This window comes from Podarcis liolepis, assembly GCF_965112155.1.
Source record: "Podarcis liolepis genome assembly, chromosome: 4".
Classification (NCBI taxonomy): domain Eukaryota; kingdom Metazoa; phylum Chordata; class Lepidosauria; order Squamata; family Lacertidae; genus Podarcis; species Podarcis liolepis.
The window spans coordinates 85182188-85204259 of NC_139558.1; the positions used below are offsets into that span (position 1 = coordinate 85182188).

The 22072-nt window shown below is 44.4% G+C and overlaps 1 protein-coding gene across 3 annotated transcripts in view; it reads left to right on the top strand.

The window, feature by feature from the left end:
* GUCY1A2 (guanylate cyclase 1 soluble subunit alpha 2) overlaps positions 1-22072 on the top strand; it is a 145352-nt gene that overhangs the window by 30230 nt on the left and 93050 nt on the right. For all 3 annotated transcript variants that reach the window (XR_014525180.1, XM_083499560.1, XM_083499561.1), the window contains exon 4: positions 1544-2262. Coding sequence is in view for 2 of the 3 variants with exons in the window: in XM_083499560.1 (XP_083355686.1) it covers positions 1544-2262 (719 nt within the window). In the remaining variant the exon portion in view is untranslated. The remainder of the gene's footprint in view (positions 1-1543; positions 2263-22072) is intronic.

Here is a 22072-nt window from a genome sequence, read left to right on the forward strand (position 1 = left end):
AGGAAAGGCTTTACCTCTGAGACTATGCGCCTTCCTCAAGGCCACTGAGGGCCGGTGCTGTTTGGCAGGTAGTTTTATTTTTTCCTAACCCTGGATATCCTTGCTAAGTGAAAGGAAGGCTGGCATTAACAGAGAGTTGGAGGGACGGTCTCCATGGAGACTGGACCTTTGGAAACCCTTCTCAACATTCCTTGCCCTGTTAGGCAAGAAGCTGCCTGCAGAACACTTGCAAATGTCAAAGCCATTGCTAGAAAGATATTTGGTGGTTCCTAGGAAACTTCAGTTACTTTTCCCCTTTCTTGCCGCTTCTGAGCACAGAAGACGCTGTTCAGCCTAAGAGATAGCAGCGACCGGAGGGTCAAATGCTCAAGAGAGCCGTTCCTCAGGCTGCAAATGACAAAGCAGTCATCTTAAAGCAGGCTGTCCTTTAGCAGTCACCTTTTAAGGTAATAGCCTACCCAAGCCAGGCAACATTTGGTGCACGTTGTCATTCAGTGGTCTCTTATTTGACAGTGTCAGCTCTTGCTATTCCGAACATTTTCTTAATCATAAGCATGAGCTTCTGTGACAAGAGCTTGAAAAGGTTGCATACATTTTTGTTTTAAATTATAGCTTGCTGGTACTGTCGTCTATCTAATCACCATCTTCCTGGCATGTCTTTCAGGTGGGTAGTGCTTGAGGACAGTGTGGAAGCCGCTGTTCTCAGTTCTTTGCGCATTACAGGAGGAGATGGGTGGTGGGTAGGAGATTTCATCTCCTTCATTGGTCCTCTATCAATTGGTATGTAACCATAGCTCGGTCTGAGGTCCACCTCACATACAAAGACAATAGACTGGAGGTTAGCTCATCATGTCTGGTCTCCTATGGAGTACTGCCTGACTTCCCAAATTGCTAATTTGCAGTGCAATCCTAACCATGTCTGCTCAGTCCTATTGAATTCAGTGGGGCATATTCCCAGGTTAAGTGGGTTTAGGATTGTGGCTCTGGTAAAGAGAGAGAGATATGTGAAGGGCGTTGTGTCTGTGATAACAAAATGTGCAATCAGTTTACTTTCTGGTCAGGTCCAGCCCTACATCGAGCAGGGTGAGTCAGTCACTTTGTGTGACAGGAATTAGAGGGCACCGGTGGTAGCCCTCCTAGGTTTCTGTGTGCCACAAATCTTTAACTCTTAAACTAGCCTGTTGCTGTCCGGTGCATTGAAGTCAGATTCAAATGCCAGTCCAGTCAGCTTCTGTACATGGAATGTGGGCAGGGCGCCATCTTGTCCTTTATCTCAGGCAGCAAAATGTACTGGGCCTGGCCCAGTTGGAGGGACAAGGAATTCAGGCCTTGGTCCTCTGCCCCTTTCCATTCGCAGAACCTACAAGGAACATAGTCTCCGACCAACCATTAAAACCATATTCTTCAATAGGTGGCCATAGGTCTCATCACTCCTGCCAAACTTGACTTAGTAGCCCCCTGAATTGGCCCACTTCCCTCCCCCCAACACTACTGCTTTGCAACAGTGGTCTCTTGCTGATATGTGCTATCCGTTGCTGTGCAGGCTTGAAGTTTGAAGAACTGCAGGAGAAATTTGGGGCCGAATTCTTCAACATCTGCTTTGACGAGAATGAGCGGGTCCTCCGAGCCGTGGGTGGCACCTTGCAAGATTTCTTCAATGGCTTTGATGCTTTGCTGGAGCACATCAGGACTTCGTTTGGAAGGCAGGCCACTTCGGAATCCCCTTCTTTCCTATGCAAAGAGCTCCCCGAAGGCAAACTGATGCTCCACTACTTCCACCCTCATCAGATTGTTGGTTTCGCCATGGTGGGTATGGTCAAGGCGGCGGCCAGGAAAATCTACCAACTGGAAGTCGAAGTGGAGCCGATTGCAAACGACAAGTTGTGCCCCGAGGACTCGAACCCAGGCAACTGCAGCTGCCTCACTTTCGTCATCAAAGAGCGCGAAAATGCAAACATCACAAAAGCACTTCCTCTAGGCACTTCCCAGTCCCCCTCGGACCTGAGGATAAGCATCAGCAACTTCTGCCGCGCTTTTCCCTTCCACCTGATGTTTGATCCCAGCATGCTAGTGCTGCAGTTAGGGGAAGGACTTCGGAAGCAGCTCAGATGCGATGCTCACAAGACGCTGAGGTTCCAAGACTGTTTCGAGATCGTTTCCCCAAAGATCGGTGCCACGTTTGAGCGAGTCCTCCTGAGACTGTCGACACCCTTCGTGATCCGAACCAAACTTGAAGCGTCTGGCTCCGAAAATAAAGACAAGGTAATACCGTTACGTTTAGCCTGCTTAAAAAAAAGGTGTGTTGGCAGATCAAGGAGTCTTCTAGCAAGCATGATCCATAAAACTGAAGGGGAAACAACATTTCGTAAGGGCCAAATTAGACAAAACATTGGGCAATCTGTGGATCTCCCAATGATCCGCTGGGGTGATAGGCACTGTTCTCTGCTTTACACTGCTGGAGTCATTTTACGGAGTGTTACTTCTCCCCCAGTCCCCTCCTTCAGGTGCTTCCCCTCACCTAAATAGTTTAAATATGAACAAATTAATTTTCACTGATGAAAGGCTTTTAATAAATTGCTTCACTCAAGAGATCTTTTTAAATCCATATGTATTTTTTCACCTTATGAAATCAACAGGCCTGATGCTAGCCAAGTCATTTAACATCATAACTCATAGCCCTGAATTGTTGTTTGTTGTTTTGTCCCAGTGAGGGTATTTAAGGACGAAACAAGGAGGCAATTGGTTCCTTGCATAGAGTCAAAGCTAATGCGGATAAAGGAAACCAAGCTCAACACTAGAAATACTAATTGCCCGAAGGAAGAAAAGAACTCTGTAAGCCTAGAATTACAAGACCTGAAGAAGAGGCTAATGAGTATAAAGACTGAGATTTCTACCCAAAATATAAGGACAGTAGAGCCTAGAGCACAATATTTAAAGACGTCCAATAGCTCTTTATCCTATAGAAAGACATCAGTGCAACTCCCTGTTCCCTTTTCAAACGACACCAAATTAGATGAGGAATTTGGCACCTCCGACATTTCTATGGCAACAACACCTAAAGAATTCTATGTTGCTGACAATCTGGAGATATCCAGCACCAACTCTACATCTGGACCTTTGCCTAATGTTCCCAAAACTTATCAGAATGATCAGCCTTCTCTACTGTACTCCTGGCGAGACAGGATGGACAGATCTTCCGAATTCGAATCTGGCTCTTTGTTGGCCAGTGATCCACATTTTATAACACATACCTCATTAATACTTCCACAGCCACAGATAGAACCAACAATCCTCCAATTAACCCAGGAGGGAGAGGGGGATTGACAGCTAATGAAACACCATGGGACTGTCCCCCCCGCTTGGGGTGCGGTTGGTTGGGTTTTATCTTCTAGGGATAATTACCCTATCAGACCTCCACCTCTTTCCCATACCATTTTGACCCAGGAGTCCTGGCCCAAGGATGACTTGTTATTGAGGAGATGTTACCCATCTATTGGGGAGGCTAGTATGGGATCTGGGATTTCCACAATTGAAGGGCTAGGGAGGAATGGCGGTAGGGGTAGATATCTCTATCGGCGAAGGGTTTCGAGATGCAGTGATCCTCGAAACCCTTCCAATCTACGCCCCATCCCAAGGGATGAGGGTAGGGAGAGCAAGGATTACACACCTCCGTCATTGGTGCTGTGCAATGCCAGGTCCATAGGCAACAAAACTGCCACCATGCGTGACTTTTTTGTCTCGCAGGGGATTGACCTGGCTTGCGTGACGGAGACCTGGGTACGGGAAGGCGAAGTAGTCTCCCTACATGAGATAACACCCCCAGGTTTCTCTGTCCTCCATCAATCGCGGACTGTGGGTCGGGGGGGAGGAGTAGCGTTGTTATTCCGGGAGGATTGCTCTTTCAGAGCTCTGCCATCACCGGCAATCTCCGGCATTGAATGTGTTGGTCTCGTGTGGGGCACCAAGGAGAGCTTGGCTGTCTGGCTGGTGTACCGACCACCCAGCACACCTGCAGCCACCCTGTCAGATCTGCTGGAGGTGGTGGCGGGCTGGGCCTTGGAGTTCCCAAACCTACTGGTTTTGGGAGACTTCAACGTCCATGCCGATACCACTCCCTCCTCACAGGCTCTGGACCTAGTGACTTCCATGGCAACACTAGGGCTCTCCCAGTTTGTTTTGGGCCCCACTCATCAAGCAGGCCACACGCTGGATCTGATCTTTGGGGCTGGCATAGATGTGATCATGCTCCCCGCTGTGAAAGTGCCATGGTCTGATCACTACGCTTTAAAAGCCAAGATTGACTTCCCGCTACTCCCCGGCTCAGGTGGCGAACCTATTTGGGCTCGTCCGCGAAAACTGATGGACCCTGATAGATTCCGACAAGCCTTGCGGAACCCTGCTCCTCCTGGCGACTCATTAGATGACCTTGTTGAGGACTGGAATAACCGGCTCTTGGCAGCCATTGATGAGATTGCGCCTAAGCGCCCTCTGCGACCCCGTCGAAACCGGGCCCCTTGGTTTACTGAGGAGCTCCGGAAAATGAAGCGGGATCTCAGACGGCTAGAGCGAGTATGGCGACGGACTCGTGACGGAGCCTCAAGAACATCTTATAGGACGCTTATGAAAGCCTATGAGATGGCTATGAAAGCTGCTAAGAAATCTTACTTTGCAGCTTCCATTGCATCCGCTAGCTCTCGCCCGGCACAACTTTTTAGAATAATTAGGTCAATAACGTCCTTAGGAGGACAACCAAATTTAAGCACAAATTCGACCCACAGCTGTGAGGCATTCGCGAGCTTTTTTGCGGAGAAAGTCCTGTTGCTCCGCCGTGACCTCCCTGCCAATTTAGATACAGTGACTGAACTGGAGGCCCCTCGACTGACTTCAGGTCCAGTGTTGGACCATTTCGATCGGATACTCCCTACTGATGTGGATAGATTCCTCCAAGTTGGTAGGCCCACCACCTGCCTCCTTGATCCGTGCCCGTCTTGGCTGATTAGGGAGTGTCCAGATGTTGCGCGGACCCCCCTGGTTGAAATTATCAATTTGTCCCTTGACACGGGGACATTCCCAGGGGAACTGAAGGAAGCAGTGGTGCGTCCACTCTTAAAGAAAACTTCATTAGATCCCTTAGACCTATCCAATTACCGCCCAGTTTCAAATCTTCCATACCTGGGTAAGGTAATTGAGAGAGCGGTTGCTGAACAGCTTGGTAGGTTTCTGGAGGAAACATCGGCATTAGATCCATTTCAGTCCGGTTTCCGTCCTGGTTTTGGGACGGAGACGGCTCTGGTTGCCCTAACAGATGATATCCGTAGACAACTGGATCGAGGCGGGTCAGGACTGCTGATCCTTTTAGATTTGTCAGCAGCCTTTGACATGGTCGATCATGATCTTCTGGACCATCGCCTTGCAGACGTGGGGATACAGGGCATAGCCCGTAACTGGTTGTGCTCTTTTATCTCTGGTCGGGGACAGAGGGTGGCACTGGGGAGGGAAATGTCGTCACGCCACTCCTTGGTGTGTGGAGTGCCGCAGGGCGCAATTCTCTCCCCAATGCTTTTTAACATCTTTATGCGCCCCCTTGCCCAGATTATCCGGAGCTTTGGGCTGGGCTGTCATCAATATGCTGATGACACTCAGCTCTATCTGCTGATGGATGGCCACACCAACTCGGCCCCTTACACACTGACCAGATGCTTGGAAGCTGTAGCTGGATGGTTTCGGGGGAGCCGATTGAAACTAAATCCTTCGAAGACAGAGGTCCTATGGCTAGGTCGGGATAGCATGGGGATGAGGGACCAACTCCCTTCTCTTGCGGGGGCCCAATTAGTGCCATTGCCTTCCGTTAAGAGTTTGGGTGTAATCCTTGATGCCTCCCTTTCCATGGAGGCCCAAGTCACAGCAACAGCCAAGGCGACATTTTTCCACCTTCGCCGCATCAAGCAGTTGGTCCCTTACCTTTCCCGCCCCGACCTGGCCACAGTGATCCATGCGACAGTCATTTCCAGGCTTGACTACTGTAATTCGCTCTACGCGGGGCTGCCCTTGAAGCTGTCCCAGAAACTCCAGCGGGTACAGAATGCTGCAGCGAGGCTCCTCACAGGGTCTCTGCCATGGGAGCATATTCATCCAGTGCTTTTCAAGCTGCACTGGCTCCCGGTGGAGTACAGGGTCAGATTTAAGGTGCTGCTTTTGACCTTTAAAGCCCTTCACGGCCTAGGACCCTCGTACCTACGGGACCGCCTCGCTTGGTATGCCCCACGGAGAGCCTCAAGGTCCATAAATAACAACACCCTAGTGGTCCCAGGCCCTAAGGAAGTTAGATTGGCTTCAACCAGAGCCAGGGCCTTTTCAGCACTGGCCCCAACTTGGTGGAACGCTCTGTCTCATGAGACCAGGGCCCTGCAGGATCTGATTTCTTTCCGCAGGGCCTGTAAGACAGAGTTGTTCCGCCTGGCCTTTGGATTGGAGCCAATTTGATTCCCTCCCCCCCTTTTTTCTTTTTTCTTTTCCTTCTCCTGCAATGAGGCTTCATTTTAATATTTTAATGTTCCATTATTTTAATGTTGTATTTTATTTTTGTTTTTAAGTTGTAATCACTCATCTTGTTTTTATTATTGCTTGTAAGCCGCTCTGAGCCCGGCCTTGGCTGGGGAGGGCGGGGTATAAATAAAAAATTATTATTATTATTATTATTTAAAATTCAAATGGAATTTCCTGAATGTTATTGGACCATGAGGGACATCTGCCAGGTATAATTTCGGGGCTCTAATTCTTCCTTCATTCACAATCACTGAACGACAACAACAACAACAACAAACTTGACACTTGGCTGTTGTCTGCAGCCTTTGTATAAAAATCCCAGATTCAAATTCTGGATGTTTTGTGCCTTCCTTCTCCCCCACAATATTCCTCACGCTTAGTTGTCAAAACTTGTTTAGACTCTGATGGTTTCCAAAATGAATTACGCTGGCTAATTTGACAGCTGTCAGTGGCTGTAAATGAGAAAAGTGAAAGAATAGATGGCAACATGGTTTTTTAAAAATAAAAAAATCACCCAACACACTAATGGTTGTGCTTCATTGAACTTTAATAGCATCTTGGATAGCCACTTAGAATTTTTAATTAGGGATATGCAAAGCTTTCCCTATTAATTCCAATGATGCTGAACATTGCTTGTTGTTTGGATTTACTTGGGAAAGCAGGTATGTGTTTTTCACAAGGGAACAAGTTTTTTGAATTGTTAGTTTGCATGTTACTTTGCATCCTAGCATGAGTGCCCATTGGAGAAAAAAGGTGGGAGAATAATGCAATTAAAAGTTTCCCCAAAGTAAGAACTGGCTTGCTTTCACTTATGTTCTGGTGTAATGTCAACTGCTTTCTTTGCTTATTGTCATTCCCTATCGATGTGTTGCATGTCTTGCTCTTGAGAAACGTGTCAGCTACTTCACAAAAGACACGGCTATTTCACACCCTTCTTTGTTGCCTGTAATTGGAAGCTGTTGTGAATAACTAATGGAAAGTTATTATTTCTTTGCAACTTTATAATTACTATTAAAAGGATCTACAATTACTATTTAAAGGATCTACAAATAAGAGTTCAGAAACTCTTCTTTATCTGCAGTACTTTTCTGCAAAGATGCAGTTACGGCTTCTGAATACAGAAATCGCAAAAAAAATAATAATCCATTCCTGTTTTCATTAGTTTTTTTCCAGGTACATCAATAAAAACATTATTGTTATTTGCAGTCTTTTGTGATTAAATAGTGCATAACAACAACCTCAGATCGACGAGATTGATCTGTTCTTTGTTGATCAACTTAGAACCCGAGGACCCAAAAATGAAGTGAACGCAGAAAGAAGTATATTTGGAGCAAATCAAGCCTTTACCTTCCTGGGTTTAGAATTGATAAAAGTTATATATTCACTCATGGCCTGGTTCGAAAATCTGAAGTAGCAAAAAACCAAGACCTTCGTTTGTATAGATTTCTATTTTGTTTGCCTTTTCTTTTCTTTTGCGACCTGAAGCTAAGGAATAAGGTGCAAAGACTGGAGAGGAGGAAACTTATTGCCATATTTCCTCCTATTAACTACTGGGTGCTGTGGCTGCTCCTTTGCCTTTAAATCGCAGCAAAGAAGGAAGGATAGCTGCTTCTCTTCTCTGCAGAGCTTGTTAGGAAACTGAAACCGTTAGGGCTTCTGGGAAGGGATATGATGCCATTTCCCTTTCTTTTTCTGGGATGTTGTATATTCAAAGGGAAACTGAAATGACATTGCTTTCCTTCCCAGGAGCAGTTGAGGTTTCAGTTGGCTGCAGCAGAGGCAATTTTAGGGTAGCGGTTGCAGGGGGCACCAAAACAAAGCTGTAGAGGCAGCATTGAGAGGCAGGAGGTGCTCAATTTTAGCGTCGCACAGGTTGTCACTGAAATTTGAGAGCCCAAAGTCCGCCACTGTGCACAGCAACAATGTACCTAAACTTGCAGTTAGGGATGTGGGAGAAATTTGATTTTGTTTGCATTTCAATGAGAAGCTACCTAATTCACACTTCCCGAAGCAACATGCCCACAGAAACACAATTATCCTTTGAAGAATTCATGCGTCTCTGAATTGTGCAATGCAGGTCTCCAAACAAATGTAACATGCCCTGGAATGTGAGGGTGAAGGGGTGGGTAAATATTATTATGGCTATTAATGACAACAACTACGAATGTGCAAATATTGCATTTTATGAGGGGAAAGTGTACATAAAAATGCATATATTTAGTGAACATTACATATATAAAAAAGCAATGTATTAGGGAATTGGCTTGTAACAATATGTGTATTGGTTGAAACTACATATAAAAATGTGTTTGTTAGGAGAAACACGCAGTAAAATGGTGGTGAGTTTTCATGAGCATTTGTAAAAAGGAGAACAGCAAAAAGCTGCAGAAGTGTGGAAAATTGAATTTAAAATTGGGGGAAATGACACACAGAGAGAAATTGAAATGGACTGATTTGCCCGTCTCTGGTAGCGATGGCAATGCAGCTTAGCTGCCAACTTGCTTTTATTTAAGTAGAAGGAAAAGGAGAGAAACACATCCCTAATGCCACCCATTCTGTTGCCTGCAGAGCTTAGGGCCTGGGGAGAAGAAGCAGGGCCCTGTAGGTCATTCCTTAACAATACCCCTGGGGCCGCCAGTCCAATCCAGTCTGCTATTCTTTCACTTTATTCAGAAGCACTTGAGCTGCAGACTCAGGCACAGAGGCCTCCTCTGAGGGAGGATGAGTCTTCTGGCTCCTGGCATGAGCATCTCTGATAGTTTGTTCAGGGACTCTGCCACCTCCTTATGTTACGTGCCTTGGGCTGTGTGGGTTTCTGCTCAGGCTCAGCTTCCCGACTGGAAAGTGACAGGCCTGTGGATTCTCAGGGAGATGCAGTATACAGTGGTACCTCGGGTTAAGTACTTAATTCGTTCCGGAGGTCCATACTTAACCTGAAACTGTTCTTAACCTGAAGCACCACTTTAGCTAATGGGGCTCCCGCTGCCGCTGCACCGCCAGAGCACGATTTCTGTTCTCATCCTGAAGCAAAGTTCTTAACCCGAGGTAATATTTCTGGGTTAGTGGAGTCTGTAACCTGAAGCATATGTAACCTGAAGCGTATGTAACCCGAGGTACCACTGTACTCCAAATGGCATATACTTCACGAGGGCATGATTGGATGGTGCCAGCGTAATGATACAGCCAAAATAACCTGCCCTCAGAGGAGACTGTTTGGATGAAAAACAAGCCGAGAGGTGTTTCCTCACTAGAAATCTGCTATACGTTTTGGAAAGTTGTTTGTCTTTCTGTTCTCTTACAATATCGCAACCAGAATTGTTGATACTGTTATTATTTGTTGAATTTATATACCGCCCTAATCCCGGAGGTCTCAGGGTGGTTCACAGAATAATATCAAAATATAAAACCACAAAATGCATAATCAAAATAAAAGCAACAACCCAGTAACACCCCTCCCCCCCCAAATAAAACCCCACCACATTTTAAAAGGGCATAGGATGTCAATAAAATCAAACAAAGGCTTGGTTAAAAAGGAACGTTTTTGCCCGGTGCCTAAAGGTGTATAATGAAGAATTAGGTTTTGTCTGTGTCTGGGTATGATTTGACTCCATTTTGAATCAAGATGGCAGACTGAATCTTTTAAGAACGGCACTGATTTTAACCAATGATTTCAAACTTCGCTGCTTTGTTGTTGTTGTTTTGGCTTCTTAGAATCGCTGGGCATTTCTGGATTTTATTTAAGTTCCACATATGCACACACACCCCCCCCTCACATTTTATTTTGAGGCTTTTTTCTTTTCCAAATCCCTCCTCAGGCATGAAAACACTTGAGGGCCCTTTTCTCTCTGTCTCTGTCTCTCTGCCTGATTTATCTTGTTGGGAGTTAAACTTGGGGAAAGCGAGCTACATGCAGTGCCTTGATCTCCTGGAAGAGCAGTGGGAGATTAATGCAATACATGAATAAAAACAATTGGTACAGCACACTGACATACCTAGTAGCAGAATCTTGAGTTTAAATAACTGTTGCATTGGAGCGATAATCTTACATATTATATTAGAGGCCCATAAAGGGGATTCGAGAGAGCTTTTACACCTTGCTACTCATTTTAAAAATGCCAAAAGGAAAGAGCTTGTTCTACCGTTTAGTGTTTCCAGGAGAAGCTTCATGAAAATTCGTAGAAAGTTGTACAATCATGATGGGGAGAAATATTACGCTGCCGGAGGGCTGAGGGTGGAAGCACCGCCATCAAAACTGACGTTGAGCAGACTCACAATTTCATTTAACGTTCGCTGAAATGTGTGTCCTTGTCTCTTAGCTGGACTGCTAAACATTAAAAAGAGCCTCAGCTTTCCCTCACCCGACAGGTCTTTCATCCTTGTAGTCTCTGTTTGTGAACCACGAAGAATTCAGTTCTCCGGTATTAGGCCAACATTCTGTTCTCTCACTTGAACACAGAGTCTCTGGCACTGAGCTCTGGGAATATGGGGGACGAAATGGCACATGATGCTTTCGCCATCCAACTAGCGCTCTTAAGATCTGAGATCTTTCTGTTTTGATCCGACGGTGGCAGCTTAGAGAGGCCCCTGCTATGTGCTTCGTGGGCCATTTGGGAAATGGGTTGAAATTACAGAGGCCCTTGGGTATGTTGGGAATAGAACACTTTCAGACCCGTAAACAGTCTCTCAAAAATAAGCATTGCCTTCGCTCAGAGCCCAGTTCTCCCCACTGTGTCAAATGTTCACTTATGGATAATTAAGTGTGATGTGTCCAGTGACGGCAGGGGGTGGTACGAAACGGTGGGAGAAATGTCACGCTGTCCAGCCCAGGCTGTTACTAATAAGAAAGGCTTGGCAGGCTTTGAGGGTTTCGTATTTTCGGCTAAAGCAGACCATTAAAATAAATAAATAAACAAAATGCTCCGTTGCGTGTGCTTCTCCACCAGGAACACAAGCGGGAGAGATTTGAAATTGGTCAAATAATTGTTGAGCATCTAACGCATTCATATTTGAGAAAGGCAACAAAGATCAGGGCACTACCAATTATAGCAACTGCTCTTTTGCAGAACAGAGCTTGCAGAGTCTACCTAATTATTTTCGAAAGCAGTGAAGGTGGATAGTGGGCCTGAGCTGCTCTCCAAAACACAGTGGCTCAGAAGCAGTGAACTTACACTTAAATAAGTCTGGATAGGACTATGGCAGCCACTCAAATTATTCCAGATTTTGCAACTCTGTCTTGTGCATGTTTACTCAAAAGTAAAACAACAACTAACTAAAGTCTGAAGATTAGAATTCACAAAACACTGGGCTTTCAGACTTGCCTTGCTTATAAGTTCTGGACTGCAATTCATTTGAAGCACAGCCAGCCTGTCGCAAAGCTTATCTTATGCTGCAGACCCCAATCCTACCATGAATATGCAGAAATGTGGAGATTACTCACCTCCTTTTCCATTGCTGACTCTGTTGCTCTCTTTCTGCCTTTATTTTCTCTGCACTGCGAGTTTCTAAAAATGGATCTGGATGCCCACACTAGAGCTAAGCTTGAATGTAGAGCTGGAATAAGTATCTGTCTAATCTTACATCTTCTCCTATTGATCTCAATGGTGCTTACTTTCAAATAACCCAACAAGTTGTGGGAGAAGTTGGCCACTGATCAGTCTTTTTCGTTCCTATGATTATCTATACATTGCCATTATACTTTTCTCATGGATATAAATTAGCATCCTCAATCAATCAATCCTCAATTAAGATGCAGAGTTATATTCACAGATAATTGACATTTCTGCCCCTTTTGTCCACTTCCCTTTTCAACCCTCTGTTTTTTCTTATTTCTTTTATTTTTCTCTGCCTCTCTGAAGAAGCATGATTGTTTTAAATGTTTTTTATTTCAAATGTGATAGGTCATATCCCATTCTATAGTGTAAATATTTTTCATCTTTCTATATATAGATAAATAAAACCTCATTTACACTGTCAGCATAGGAACTTAACTTTGATTGATCTCACAGTGCTTTGAGCAATACATATCCTTGAAGTCTGAGGCTGAGGTCTGTTAAGGGTGCTTGGAATTGTAGCTCTTTGAAGGCTAAACTACAGTTCCCATGCTTCTCTTGGAGAAAATCTTCTGCGTTAAACGTATGGTGTGTACACAGACTGAGTTTGACTAAGCAAGGTTGATTAAACCCTGGAAGAATTGCTTTTGTTTCCTTTTCTGGTTTTTACTGGAGCTTAATAAAATAGTGCTACACCTGAAGTCTTTAGCTTCTGTAGGGTTGCTTTACTTGTGCATTCATTTGCCATTCAGCTGAAGCCATGACCTGGAAAATCCTATAAGCTTTATCTTGCTCCTGTGTGTATAATTTTTAAGCTTCTTTCCTGTAGTCAATGTAGCACTTTGGAAATACCCATAAAATTGCCATCTAATTAAGAGTAAGCAGTGACTCCAACTTGCTGCTTCCCATTAAACATTCTGTAAGTAATACGGTATGTAGCTTAACAACCGGGAGAGCATTTAGTAAAAAAAAAATATTATGAAATTTAGATTGACAAGCTTTTTAAAAAAACAATAGCAAGCCAGATTCTGCCTCCCCCTTCCAAACATTTGATTGCATGAGAAGTATGAACTACAGCCACAGTTCAAAGCCTACTGGCTTAGTTCCACCAAACTTCATTTTTAAACAGTTGGTGGGTTTAGGTTCAAGTCCAGCAGAGAGGACAGATTCCAGGAATGGAGCTTGTTAGAAGTATTAAGATTCAGCGTGAGGATAGCTGAAGATGGAACGGCATAGGGGTCGCTTCCCCATGACCTGTTTGAGAAGCGTTCAGCCTGATTTGTTTGCAGAGAGATTAGACCAGGTCTGCTATTTAATGAGCATCCAGCCTCCTTTGTTCGTGGTGGGAATTAGATGGTGTAGCAGGAAGCAAGGGTTATCCCGCACATTCACTGACAACTTCACTCTGCTTATCACAAGAAGTCCGATATTTTGGGGGAAATTAGGTTTTGTTTCACAGGAGCCCCAAATTAGCTTTAATTGCACACCTGTTATTTGTCTGGTTAGGACTGAACCCTACCTGAAAACGATGATAGTTTGGAGGCACCCTTGGGACATCACGAAACATGATCGGCAAGTGTGAGAGAGGCTCCTTAATGCAGTGGTACCTCGGGTTAAGTACTTAATTTGTTCTGGAGGTCCGTTCTTAACCTGAAACTGTTCTTAACCTGAAGCACCACTTTAGCTAATGGGGCCTCCCGCTGCCGCTGCACCGCTGCCTGTCAGGAGTGCGTGCAGGATCGAGGCCCTGTGACTGGCCGTCGGAGCCCAATTTCTGTTCTCATCCTGAAGCAAAGTTCTTAACCTGAAGCACTATTTCTGGGTTAACGGAGTGTGTAACCTGAAGCGTATGTAACCTGAAGCATATGAAACCCGAGGTACCACTGTACCCTCCACATTCACTGACCCTCCCCCTGCAAATCCTTCCTTCCCTCACTACATTTTGCCTGCAGGACACATTTCCACTTCTGGAGCCCACCTGTGGATTAAAAGAGCAGCCAATATGGTCGGAAAATGCCCTTTTGTAGGGAAGAATTAGCAGGTGAGAAAGTGTTATGCACTATCTCTTGCCCACCCAATTCGCACCCAGTTTGCACATTAATATCCTGAGGCAAATTTGACGTTGGGTCTTCCTAGGTTTGCCTTGTAATGTTCTAGTCTCTAATGAGTCCCGTAAGCCTCATTGAGAGAATCAGCAATGGAGACCAGTTCTAGTGACATAATTGTACCTGAGGTTGTTTTTTAATGAGGTGATTTATTGTTCATCAATGCTCGATGCTCATAATGAGTAGTTTTAATGAGGATATTTAAAATCATTGTCTACTGTCTGGTATTCCGGAGGTTGCAAATAGCTGAGGTGAGATGCAATTTAATAGAGATGAGAGTTTCTCTGCCATGGGAAAGCATGCGCCGGGGTTGAATAAAATTTCCTGTAAATCAGCAAGACACAGCGTAGAGTACATCGCAATCAATAGTAGTTCTCTGACCTAGACCTGCAGTTTGAAACCGTGATCGTGCCCGCCTCGTGTTCGTACAGGAAAATAGTGTTTTAACAATATTCTAAGGGTACTGAAGCCTCTGTGTGCATTTTGTAAGGCTGCAATCAGGGAGAAAGAAAATCAAATTCCCAAGGCAAGAACTAAAGGCAATGGGGTTTTGTTTATCAGTGTTAAAATTCTTGGAGCAAGAAGCCAATGAAAGCAAATTTTAAAACTCAATAAAAACTATTGTCTGTAGTGAAGCAAGTTGGGATGGGATCGATTTTGTGTGAAAGTTTGAAAATGCTGTAAGGATTTACTTACCTTTACTAGTAAGCAGGGCCTTGCAGAGCCAGGCAGAGGCCTGGGCCAGGTAGATAATGTGCCCCCCGTTTTTTTTACCCTGGGGATAACTGAAGTCTTATAAATAAGTAAGTATATAAATAATTTTCACAAAAGTTATGCTGACAAATAATTTTATTTCAAGGCTCGAACCGTATCTGCATATAAAGACAAAATAGAAAATATAGATATACAAGTGCTTTTTAAAAATACATAGGGAATGTATGCTGACTGAGGCCCCCTTTGTAACCGAAGGCCCGGGCCAAGTGCCCCCCCCCCCCGGTCTGGGCCTGCTAGTAAGCAAAGATGTCGTTGGACAAGACTTTCTGGGCAGAGAATGCCAATGGATGGGGAATTATATATAGGAAATAGAATCACAGAATCACACTATCATAGAATTGTAGAGTTGGAAGAAACCCTGCAATGCAGGAATCTCAACTAAAGCATCCATGACAGATGGCCATCCCACCTCTGCTAAAAGGCCACCACTTCCTGAGGGAGTCTGTTACGGAAAAGGAGCAATGCGGCAGCGAGCTGCAGCTGGCTGGAAAGCAAAACATGATGGGAATGTTTGGGACTGTATCGTGGGAACAAAGGGACAGTCTATTCACTGTGCTGAGCACCGGAATTAGCTCAGAGTGTAATTTGACCTGTACAGGAAGTACAGGAGGTGGAGTTTGTCTCTCTGCTGTTGGAGTTTGAAGAGAGCAGACGCGTTTCTCTGTGATGCTGCAAAGACAGAAATAAAGGCATGTAAATACATTTCTGTCTAACTCTTTCCCCTCCCGGGGGGGGGGGAGCAGGGAGCAGGGAAGAGTGGTGTGTCCTTCTCACGTTGAGAAGGATCGCCGATCGTGACCTAGCCTGTACCCTGCCGGGAAACGCAGACAGGGAGGTCAACAAGGAGATCAAGCCGGGTGCCTGGAGAGTGGCCAGATTCTCCTGATAAGGCTTGAATTTCCTACTGCTGAACAGCTGTTATTGTCTACCAACCACAAAAAGTTACAGAATTTAAAGCACGTAAAAGCATTAAAAGAGGGAGGGGAATCAGAAAACATTCAGATTATGTAAGAGAAATTGCAATATTTAGATATTTTGCAACTTGCTTGGGAATGTTTTAAAAACAAAAGCCATCCAATACAATGCTCAACAGAGACTTTGCTGATGGACTGTGTAATGGGATCTATCCCAACCCCCTGATAAAAACCTACATTTAAAAAGAACATGTGGCCCTGACTTCACTTCTTTGTTATTACAAGGGCAATATCTGGGGACTTTGGTTAGATTTGCCCCTTAAACATTATTATTATTTATCAGATTTATTAAACGTGTTGAGGGGAAGCCATTGAAGTGTGCTAGAGAAAACAATTTACTGTATTGAGCCAACAGTAAGTTCAAATAATGCCTTTCCCCCCAAAAAAGTTGTGGCAATTGGTATGAGGATGGCAAAAGCCCAAACAGGCCCAGTAAGTCTACAGGCAAATTCCTCCCTGGCCCTGAATACAGCAAGGCTATACATGAGTACAGCCACACAACATGGTGAGCAGGTGGGACAACTGCTTCCCAATTGTGCTGTTTGCTGGAAGCGCAGCTGGTTTCCATGTTTGACTGGCAGGCCCCACAGAAGACTGGCCCTTCCAGGTCAGTCACCAGATCTTCACCCACCCACAAGGGGCCCTAATTGGCCTGATCAAATTAAAATTTTTGGTGGGTGATCCCAGCAGCCCCACAGTCGGCTGATGCTAATATCGGCCAACCACGCAGATTGCCTCTCCTCTTCCGTTCCCTGGCAACTGCACCGGGCCGCAATTGCTGCCACCGTCTGAGTTGAGGTATGCTATCTTTCCAGATATTAAGAAGGAGAAAACCCGAAAAAAACATTCTGTAGCAATTCCTTCACCCAAAGTTTCTGCTAGGTTGTCCGAAAGCTCCTATGATTTTAAACCTTGTGATTAATTGCTGGCTTGCTAGCGGACTATTTCTAACAAGAATGATATAAACTGTTGTTGTTAGAAATTGAGCTATCATTGATTTGGCCACCATACCCAGAATCTCTGACAAAAGCAACATTGCTTTTATTTTTGTACAGAGTAGTTGGATAAGTAGAACATGACACGACCAAATGTGTTGTGGGTCAACACAAGCCGAGCCTTCTATGAAGATATAATTTTCACAGTCCGAACCATAAATGGCTGTTTCTCAGTAATAACGGTCAGCAGAGATTTTGTACCAATTTCAAGTCCAGGGAATGCTTTCCTGATGAAGTTCTGTTAGAACATATTTGGGTGGGGAAAGAAAAACATCTAAATAAATATGTCTCAGCAAGCTGTATTTTTTGAAATCCCACAAAACTGAGTGCACGCAGAGTGCTTCCAATAAAAGCCAGATCAGCCAGGTTACAAGACAGTGGAATTCACAGCATCATCGGTGATAATTCATATTTATTTATTTAACAAAAGTGATATGCCGCTTGATTGTAACAAAACTCCCAAGCTGTTTACAAGAAACATCAAAACCATCAATAAAAAGAGTTAAACACAAGTAATTGAAACATTTAAATGTAAGACGAAGAGTTAAAAGATTAAAGCACATTAACAGCTACATGTTTGGAAAGGCTTGCCTAAATGAAAATGCTATTGCTATATTATTATTATTATTATTATTATTATTATTATTATTATTATTATTCAATTTATATACATCCCTTTATCAAAAGATGCCAGGGTGGTGCACAACATTAAAAACACATTACAGAACATCACTGATAAAAACAGCAAAAAAAACAGCCTAATAAAAAAATAATCATAATACTATCAGGCCTCTCCCTCACATTTTTACAGGTCATAGATTATTTAATAGCCATAGGCCTGGGTAAAAATTAGTTTATTATGACTGCAGAATGAGTATTTTGTGACACCTGTAACCATGCCAGGTCTGTAGACCCCAAAGTCCTCAAATGGACTCGTATGGGGTAAGGTGGTCCTGCAGGTTCTTAAATCAATGCTGGATTGCACCAATAGTTTGCACTTGAAGAAGAGTGGCTGGACGAGCAACCAACCAAGAAAGATTTAGGGCACCTCTAGTTTGTCAGCATTTTGTGGGAGGGATTTCAGCACATACCGGGAAATTTAGGCTTGCTTGACTAAAGAGGATTGAAGTGCTCTGTTTCCCTAGTGAATCAAATCCACTTTAAAAGAATCAGACTTCCTTGTGGTTAGGAAAGTGATGTGGAGATGCATTGAAAAGTGTGAGATGACTATAAAAGGGAAGGCTTACAAACACTCCGGAAGCAAGTCAGGATGAATACTCAATGTCATACAACCTCACCGCAAATAATGAATGCTCAGTAAAGTACCAGATATAATCTAATCTCCATGTAAACTTTGTGAAAGCAAATAAGGATGAATGCTCCATAAATAGGACATCTGGAAGAGCCTTTAGGATTTTGATAAACCAGTTGAAGAATCCTTTAACACAGCATTTCCAAAAGTTTGATACCTCAGACACTATTTCTTTCCTGGATTAAAACCATGGGCACATTGCAAATTTACCATCAAGGAGGTGCATTTATGTTTCCTTGGTTGGATCTCAGACCGTCTAGGAAGGCATCCTCCTTGCAACTGCAGAAAAGATTGCTTCATGCCACTCTGCCCTTCCATAGGCCCAGTCCATGGCTCAGAGATCGGACCACACTTCCTGGGCAATAGGGGACACGGGTGGCGCTGTGGGTAAAACTGTGGGTCCTGTGCCTAGGACCTGCCGATCGTATGGCCGGCGGTTCGAATCCCCACGGCGGGGTGAACTCCCGTCTTTCGGTCCCAGCTCCTGCCCACCTAGCAGTTTGAAAGCACCCCTAAGTGCAAGTAGATAAATAGGTACCGCTTTATAGCGGGAAGGTAAACGGTGTTTCCGTGTGCTGCGCTGGTGCCGGCTCACCAGAGCAGCTTTGTCATGCTGGCCACGTGACCCAGAAGTGTCTCCAGACAGCGCTGGCTCCTGGCCTCTAGAGCGAGATGAGCACGCAACCCCAGAGTCGGACACAACTGGCCCGTACGGGCAGGGGTACCTTTACCTTTAACCCATTAATAATAAAATAAAATCCAATAAAATTGCACAGAAACATTAAAAAAAGGGGTGAGGAAAGAGAAGGAGACAGATGCGGGGGAGGAACTATTTTTAGCTCTCCTAAAAGTATGTCAAGAATTAAAAATAAAAGCCTGACTCTGCTTTTTAGAGGTGAGTGGGAGGGAAGGAGACATCTGTTTGGAGAGAGCTGGTTTGAGACTGAACAGGCTCAGAACAATGAAGGACAGGCCTCTGTAGACTGAAGGTCTGAGACTGGGATTCCCAGAGCAGCGGCTGATGTCTGAGTGCCAGCAGAAACCAGGGGAAACTGACTTATACTGAGTTATTGGTCCATCAAACTCTGTTGTTTACATTCTGACTGGCTACAGCTCTCCAAAGTTTCAAACAGGGTCTTTTCAAGCCCTGTCTAGATTCTGGATGCCAGCATCCAAGTTTGGGACAAGTACCCTTTGGCAAGAGAATTCTAACAGAGATTTAACATGACAAAACTTGCAGCAAAGTAAAAGTGTGGCAGTATAGTTTGTAAAACCTTAAAATGTGGCCTTTTCAGTGAATTCCGAAGTTTTCCACTTCCACCGACATAGAAAACGACCATACATTTGGTAAGTTATAAAATGGTTTACTTACAAACTCTCCAAAGGTTAGATTCATATGCATTTCCATACAGCAGACAGAAAAATCACACAGCCCATAAAGTTTTGCTTGGTTTCAAGGTGGTAAATGTTTCTAAACCATTTTATTGTTGTTTTTTTTAAAATTTGTATACCGCCTTTCGTTCAAAGATCTCAGGGCGATTCACAGCATAAAAATACAAGATGAAAGCACAAAATACATAATCAAGACAAAACAAACCAACACACCCACACCCTCCAACAAACACATTTAAAAGGGTATATGAACTATTGGTATAGGAAAACATAAGTTTCATCCTGCATTGTTGTCTGAACTGAGAGAACAAAAGGTTTAGTTACCTGTTTCCTCTGAAGGTGAGGGGAAATGACATAGGCTAAGCCTGGCATGTCAGCTGACTCTATGGTATTAACCCCTTCATGCATTAATTAGGCTCAAACATGCTGGTTATATGAGGCTGGTTTATCAGTTCAATACGAGAACCAAAACACAGCCATCTCTTAAAATTCAAAATTCTCCAAATTTTCTGGTGCCGTTCTCCAGCCAACTAATGTGTACAAGATTCATGTTCTGGGGCAAAGCATGTGTAAAAATGGTTATATTAGTGGAAATCATGCACAAAAAGGCTTTATATCATGGGGAATTGCTCTGCAAAAATGTGTGTGTTGGGCAAAATTGCACACAAATCTGTATATTGCGAAAGATTCACACTAAAATGCTGATGAATTTTCACGAGGACTTGCAAATTGATGTGGAAATGTGGACTTAACATTGGGGTGAAATGAGATAGTGGGAAGTGGAATTTCAGTGGGAAAACACAGCTGAGGGATTAAACCCCTCCTCTTCCTTGTGCCGCAATCCTAATCTTGTTCAGGGCTCCTTTGGCTGCTTTTTGAAAAGAAACTGATGTGGGCAATCCGAAGCACCGGATATAAATCATGATTGAAGCAACATCTTGGTAGAACCTTTATCAGCCTCTGGATTTGCAAATAGTACTTTTAGGTAAAGGTAAAGGGACACCTGACCATTAGGTCCAGTCGTGGCCGACTCTGGGGTTGCGGCACTCATCTCGCTTTATTGGCTGAGGGAGCCGGCGCACAGCTTCCAGGTCATGTGGCCAGCATGACTAAGCCGTTTCTGGTGAACCAGAGCAGCGCACGGAAACACCGTTTACCTTCCCGCCAGAGCGGTACCTATTTATCTCCCTCACTTTAACATGCTTTCAAACTGCTAGGTTGGCAGGAGCAGGGACTGAGCAACGAGAGCTCACCCCGTCACGGGGATTCGAACCGCCGACCTTCTGATCGGCAAGTCCTAGGCTCTGTGGTTTAACCTTTTAGGTACAGAACACTTAATTATCCTTTATGCATGGCTGTATTCTGTTAATATATTAAGATAGTTCGCATAGCATAGTTTGCTGACAACTTTTGTGTTTCAAAGACTCTCGCTTTCCCTCCATGATGTGTTCTTTCTCTTTATTGAGTTTTGGTGGGCATGTTCTTAACTCTTCCGCTGCATGTGCTTTGAACTGAAGCAGCTTGTTCTGCTCTTATCTTGGGTCTTTCGCTTGCCGCATACAAATTCAGCTGCATTCCAGGAGTTACTCATTTCGACCTTTGCTCCCTTCTGAATGTTTCTCTCTTGTGCATTTTTTCCCTCTGTACAGACTCACAAAATTGTTCCTATGGTGATAAACCTCCCCCATTTCCCCCCCTATGCTTCTTGCGCTTTTCCCATAACAAGTATGATAAATGGTGCACTGGCCTCATGAATGCGCTCAGAAGTATCACTTGATTTCTGGCGTAAACATTCTCTTTGAGATAAGTCAGGAGTTGAGTCCGTCTAGCTCTTTAAAGCTTCGTCTTTGTGCTATTGGTTCACTTAACCCAGGATAGTCCAGTCCTGCTTGATACATAACCCACCCAACAAGGGTTCACCAAAATCATATGCACGGAGTCCTTGCCTGCCACCTTTCCCAGGCTGAAATTAGGATTTAAAGAAGTGTTACTTTTGTAGCTCATGCAATTGGCTGAGATGTGTGCTTGGTTCCCAAACATAGTCTACAAATGGTCGAAACAGTTTTATTTGCACCACGAATGTTGTTCTGATGTTTAATCTCTGCTGCTTAGTTTATGTTTTAGATTTTGTATAGTGCTTGGTTTTATCTTCTAAGCTACTGTACTTTGAGACCCAGATGCAGTGGAAATAATAGTACAAGTCTTGTATTGCGGCAGTGGCGTAGCGTGGGGGGTGCAGGGGGGGCCGGCTGCACCGGGCGCAACATCTGGGGGTTAGGGTTAGGGGGCGCAAATCCACGGGTTGGGGGCGCAAATCCACGGGTTAGAGGGCGCAAATTACTTGCCTTGCCCCGGGTGCTGACAACCCACGCTACGCCACTGTATTGCGGTTCTGCCAGCTTCTTGACACACTCGCTTGCATTTT